Raw genomic sequence first — 5269 nt, 5'->3', positions numbered from 1 at the left:
AAGCTGATTTGATTGCGTAATCACCGGACGAGACGTCACGTATCCCACAATCCTGTGCGACTTTCCCAGTGAGCAGAAATGGCGTCGAGGGCACCAGGTAAAATGTTGTGTTATTTGTGTCAGCGTTTTGGAAAATTGCGAGCGTACGAATTTGTTGCCATAATTTAAAGAGTTATTATACCACCTGCCTGACTTCTGTGCTATTCGTATGACTGTTTGTTGACGAGGTTGTTAGTTTAGTCATGTAAAGCACTGGTGTCCTCTACTGTGTGTCCCCGTCTGTCTCCAGCGGGCTGTACGTTACCACTCAAAATATGACTATGTTCTGATTCCATTCCCACGCAACTGTCTATTTATGTCCTAATTAGTGGAAACGATGCATTAGGAAGAATACAATGCTCCGTGATTCAGTCATTGATGGTTAACCGGGAATACAGGTGGTTAACTGAATCGAATGTCAGCTGGGACATCATGTTCATCAGTGACTTTTCTGCTATAATAACCCAATTCCCACCTGTCATAAGCTCCAGATCCGTTAACCACAGAATACGTTTAAGTCATGTTGCTTTAAGGTTGGATGACATTTTAGAATACTTGCCTCGTTACTTATCTCTAATTTTGGGTGTTATGTATATTCCTGTCCCTGTACAGCGGCAACCAGCAGGCTCATGGTGGGCTTCAGGAAGTGGTACTACAATGCATGCGGTTTCAACAAATTTGGTAAGGAGTGCTTTCTCTTTACAATGCAGACAAAGCATTGTTTAGAACTTGTGACCTTCATGGACTGATATTTACATAGAAAACAAATGTACCAATTTCTGTGTCATTACATGTCATATAGGCTTGATGCGGGATGATACCATCAATGAGGACACTGATGTGAAAGAAGCCATTCGTCGGCTCCCAGAACAAGTTTACAATGACAGAATGTTCCGTCTCAAGAGAGCTCTGGATCTTTCAATGAAACAACAGATTCTTCCCAAGGACCAGTGGACTAAATATGAGGAGGTGAGAAAGCATGTTAGCTTAATGTATTCTAATTTTAGCTGCTTTTTCTTTTGAGTGTCGTGTGCCTCAATAAATATTATGACCCAAAGATTTTTAGATAGTGTGCCGATTTTTTGACATCATATTTTGTGTATTTTTTTTTAATATGAGCATTTCATATTTTGTGATCAGTTGACTGAAAAAAAAATCCCATGTTTTGTCATACAAACGTAGATTGTAGGAAAACCATGCATGCCGCTCTTTTTCATGTAATAAAAGTGAATAGGGACAGACACTGAGTGTCTTGAATGAAAAATTTGTGTTTGCACATTTTTCTATATAATTGTATTCACCATGGGTTTGGAAAATACATGAGATTATTTATGGGGTCAACATAGGTGTATGTTAATGTACATCTATTTAAGTATCTGCTTAATAAATGTTTTTCACCATTAATATTGTTCTTTGTAGGATGTGCATTACCTTGAGCCCTATCTGGAGGAGGTTATGTGTGAAAGGAAGGAAAAAGAGGAGTGGGCAAAGAAGTAGGATGAGTGCGAAGAGACTGAAGCTCCTCTTTGGTGTGATGTCTGCTGTCTTGTATTTAAGAGAAAATGTATAATGTGATGAGTCCCTATACTTATTAAAATTTCCTTTCTGACATAACTCTTCACATGTCTGTTTTTTTTTTTTTCTTTTAAATGGAAAAAAGTAATGACAATTTTGTAGTCAATGAATCGTTCAAAGACAGTTTAATGGGATGTTATAGTAGACTCCAAAGATAAGGCCATTTGTTTAAATACAGACTTTAAGAACAATAAATGCACAATATACAGTGACTATATATAAAGTGACAGATTTTTCAAGACGTATGTAAAATTTCATAAATACAGTTTACGTTCAACAGTGTTCACTATAAATCAGTTACAGAAGTACAATCACACAAATAAATCCTGTTATGCAGTTACAGCTGAAAATACTTTGAGTTCTTTATTGCACACCTTAATATATATTACTACACAATTGCATCCCCATGTGTTATTTGTAGCAACTGATCTTTTTGTTTCTGTTATTCCAACCTTCATATGTGCTGTAGATTCATTAAAGTCACATGAGATCTTTAAATTTATGTAGGGAAAAAAAATGTAAAGATAGTATTTTGTTTTATTTTTAGCATGTCGATGATACCAATACTGGGCTGGTACTGAAATACTCAGTATAAGTTGTTATTAATACTTTACATATATGTTATGCATTCATTATTTTAAATGCTTTATAAAGTAAATATTAATCACGGCTATTATTGCATTATTTCCTCCTATACGTTTGGAGTTGGTAAGATTTTTATTTTCAATTGGTCAAGGCTGCATTTATTTGAGCAAATACTGTGACAGTGATACTTCAATTTGAAATAACTTTTCTATTTGAATATACTTTAATTTTATTCCTGGGATGGCAATTGCATTTTTAGCACTCTCACTCCATCATTCTTTGCTCTCTCCGTTGGGTAACACTGTTGACTGTGTCAATGAAGTTTCCTATGACACTGTTGAAGGAGTGCAGCAAGGTGACTCCCAGCTCATTGCTCGTCTCATTGATGTCAGGATCATAGGCTCCAAATAATGGCGTGCAGACTTCTATATGTCCTTTTCCCTCCCTCTCTAGGATGCCAACAAGTTCGGTCTTGGCTTGTTGGAACTTCTCTGTGTCATAATTTATCAGCATCCTATCATCCAGTGGATAGGTTACACCTTCGGGATAACAGTCACGAGGGACAGGCAGCTCAACATATCTGAGACAATATGTAATACAATCAAATGACAAGAAAAACAACCAAATAGATATCAGTGAACACATGATTTTACTGTACCTCAATGCAGGAAAACCCAGTGCCAGCATATTGAAAAGATGGCACAGAGCAGGTGTGCTCAGTGGATTACCCAGGATCTTCAATTCCTCTAGCCCATGACAGGGTGTCAGTGCTTGTGTGAGCAGATCCAGTTTATCATCATCCAGTCCACACTCCTCCAGACCCAGACTAGTGAGTGTGGCACAACAGCGATGCAGAAGCTTCCGGAAGGTGTTGGGGAAGAGGTCGGCAACCTCATGACCACTCAAGTCTAGCTTAACTATGTGTTCACTGTGCAGGCTGTTGGCGAAGTAGGCCATGTCCACTGCGTTAAGACTGCAGTTCGCTAACTCAATACACTGCAGTGGAGTATTCAGTGGACTGGCAAATCAAACAGATTATAGTTACTCAAAACAAGCGTTTAGGAATGATCTCAATTAAGATTAAGCATCAAACTGCAACAGTGCAATTTTTACACTAAATTCAGTTAACAATGCTATTAATTTTATATACATGTTATATAATATTGTTTATTAATATATATTTTTATTTAAATAAAATTTTAACTAAATTTGATAAAATGCAGCATTGAGATCCACTGAGAAAACTTTTTAGTGATTTACTGGGCAATAAAAATTTTGCAACTCTACTTCACATCTAGAAGTCTCAAACTTACCAAGCCTGCATTTATTTGATCAAAAATACAGTAAAATTGGAAAAAAATACAGTAAAATTGAAATCAACACTTTTTATATTTTTATAAGGTAATGTATTCCTGTGATGGCAAAGCTGAATTTTCAGCAGTCATTACTCCAGTCTTCAGTGATCCTTCAGGAATCATGCTACTGCAAAAACAAATCCTTTATTTTTATTATTTCCACTATCAATGTTAAAAACTGTTGTGCAGTTTAAATTTTTTTTTTGGAAACTGTAATTTTTCTTTTACTCTTTAATGAATAGGAGGTTCAAAAGAACAGCATTTATTTGAAATTTTACATTATAAATGTATTTGCTGTCACTTTTTATCAATGTAATGCACCCTTGCTGAAAATAAGCATTATTTTGTAATAAATAAATAAATCACTGACCTCAAAATTTTGAACAGTAGTGCATATATACAAATCTATTGGATACAACAGGAAATATATAACAAACTTCACAATCCATATGAAGTTCCAGGTATACATTATTTAAAATGCTACACTCTAAAAAATGCTGGGTTAAATATGGACAAACCCAGCAATTGGGTTGTTTTGACCCAGCAGTTGGGTTAAATGTTTAACCCAACCTTCTGGGTAGTAACCCAACCGCTGGGTCAAAACAACCAAATTGCTGGGTTTGTCCATATTTGACCCAGCAATGGGTTGTATTTAATCCAGCATTTTTTAGTGTACTTCTGCTTCTGGGGTGAATTAATATTTTATGGGTCAGATTTTGTTTTGGTACCATAAATCACTCTGTTAATATACACCTATGAGACATGATGTTTTGACTGTTATAAGACATATGTGCTGCTATTTACAGAACATATTATATTATGTATTATATTATCATATTATATTATCTAAATATAGAACATGTTGTGTTGCCAGAGTCATGTCTTGGCCTACTTCAGGTTTGCAATGGGACAGCTGTCTGCAGTCAAGCAGTCACACAACAAACAGAGAGCCATCCAAACAACAACAACATGCTAGACATGCTAGGCTTGATATTAAACAGCTGATTAGACTGCAAAACCGTCAAATAAGAGTGTCAGATCTTATATTTAAATTAAAAAGATACCTTATGGTAACTCCCATCCAAAAGGCTGGGGTCAGTAAAAAAATGTCTATCCAAAAAAATGTTAAGCAGCACTGTTTTCAACAATGATAATAATAAGAAATGTATATATCTTGAGCACCAAATCAGCATATTAGAATTATTTGACACTGAAGACTGGAGTTGAAAAATTCAGCTTTGCCATATCACAGCAATAAATACAATTTTAAAATATGTGACCCTGGACCACAAAACCAGTCATAAGGGTCCATTTTTTTAAAGGGGTCATTGGATGCCCATTTTCCACAAGTTGATATGATTCTTTAGGGTCTTAATGAAAATTCTGTAACATATACTGAACAAACTTATAAACAACACTTTTGTTTTTGCCCCCATTTTTCATGAGCTGAACTCAAAGATCTAAGACTTTTTCTATGTACACAAAAGGCCTATTTCTCTCAAATATTGTTCACAAATCTGTCTAAATCTGTGTTAGTGAGCACTTCTCCTTTGCCGAGATAATCCATCCACCTCACAGGTGTGGCATATCAAGATGCTGATTAGACAGCATGATTGCACAAGTGTGCCTCCTTAGGCTGGCCACAATAAAAGGCCACTCTAAAATGTGCAGTTTTACTGTATTGGGGGGTCCGAAAACCAGTCAGTATCTGGTGT

The 5269-nt window shown here is 35.9% G+C and overlaps 2 protein-coding genes across 3 annotated transcripts in view; one reads left to right on the top strand and one right to left on the bottom strand.

Moving 5' to 3' along the window:
* LOC107592078 (cytochrome b-c1 complex subunit 7-like) lies at positions 1-1653 on the top strand. Its single transcript, XM_016281439.1, has 4 exons — positions 1-97; positions 652-720; positions 842-1008; positions 1459-1653. Exons 1-4 carry the CDS (start codon positions 79-81, stop codon positions 1534-1536), a joined length of 333 nt encoding a protein of 110 aa, XP_016136925.1. The 5' UTR covers positions 1-78; the 3' UTR covers positions 1537-1653.
* Positions 1654-2386: 733 nt separating this feature from the next.
* Positions 2387-5269, bottom strand: part of lrrc14b (leucine rich repeat containing 14B) — a 6067-nt gene continuing 3184 nt past the window's right edge. Inside the window, exons 2-3 of one of the 2 annotated variants that reach the window (XM_016281437.1) lie at positions 2858-3217; positions 2387-2779 (exon numbers count right to left, since the gene is read on the bottom strand). In XM_016281437.1, the coding sequence (XP_016136923.1) occupies positions 2464-2779; positions 2858-3217 (676 nt within the window). In that variant the 3' untranslated portion in view covers positions 2387-2463. The remainder of the gene's footprint in view (positions 2780-2857; positions 3218-5269) is intronic. The other variant, XM_016281438.1, reaches the window with a different exon arrangement.

Source organism: Sinocyclocheilus grahami, unplaced genomic scaffold (genome assembly GCF_001515645.1).
Source record: "Sinocyclocheilus grahami isolate Dianchi unplaced genomic scaffold, SAMN03320097.WGS_v1.1 scaffold149.1, whole genome shotgun sequence".
Taxonomy (NCBI): Eukaryota; Metazoa; Chordata; class Actinopteri; order Cypriniformes; family Cyprinidae; genus Sinocyclocheilus; species Sinocyclocheilus grahami.
This window is presented reverse-complemented; position numbering and strand designations above follow the sequence as displayed.

Excerpts from the sequence above, each read along its gene's own strand:
- LOC107592078 (XM_016281439.1), top strand. Across the intron at positions 721-841 it reads ATGCGGTTTCAACAAATTTG|GCTTGATGCGGGATGATACC; the intron begins GTAAGGAGTGCT and ends CATGTCATATAG. Across the intron at positions 1,009-1,458 it reads AGTGGACTAAATATGAGGAG|GATGTGCATTACCTTGAGCC; the intron begins GTGAGAAAGCAT and ends TGTTCTTTGTAG.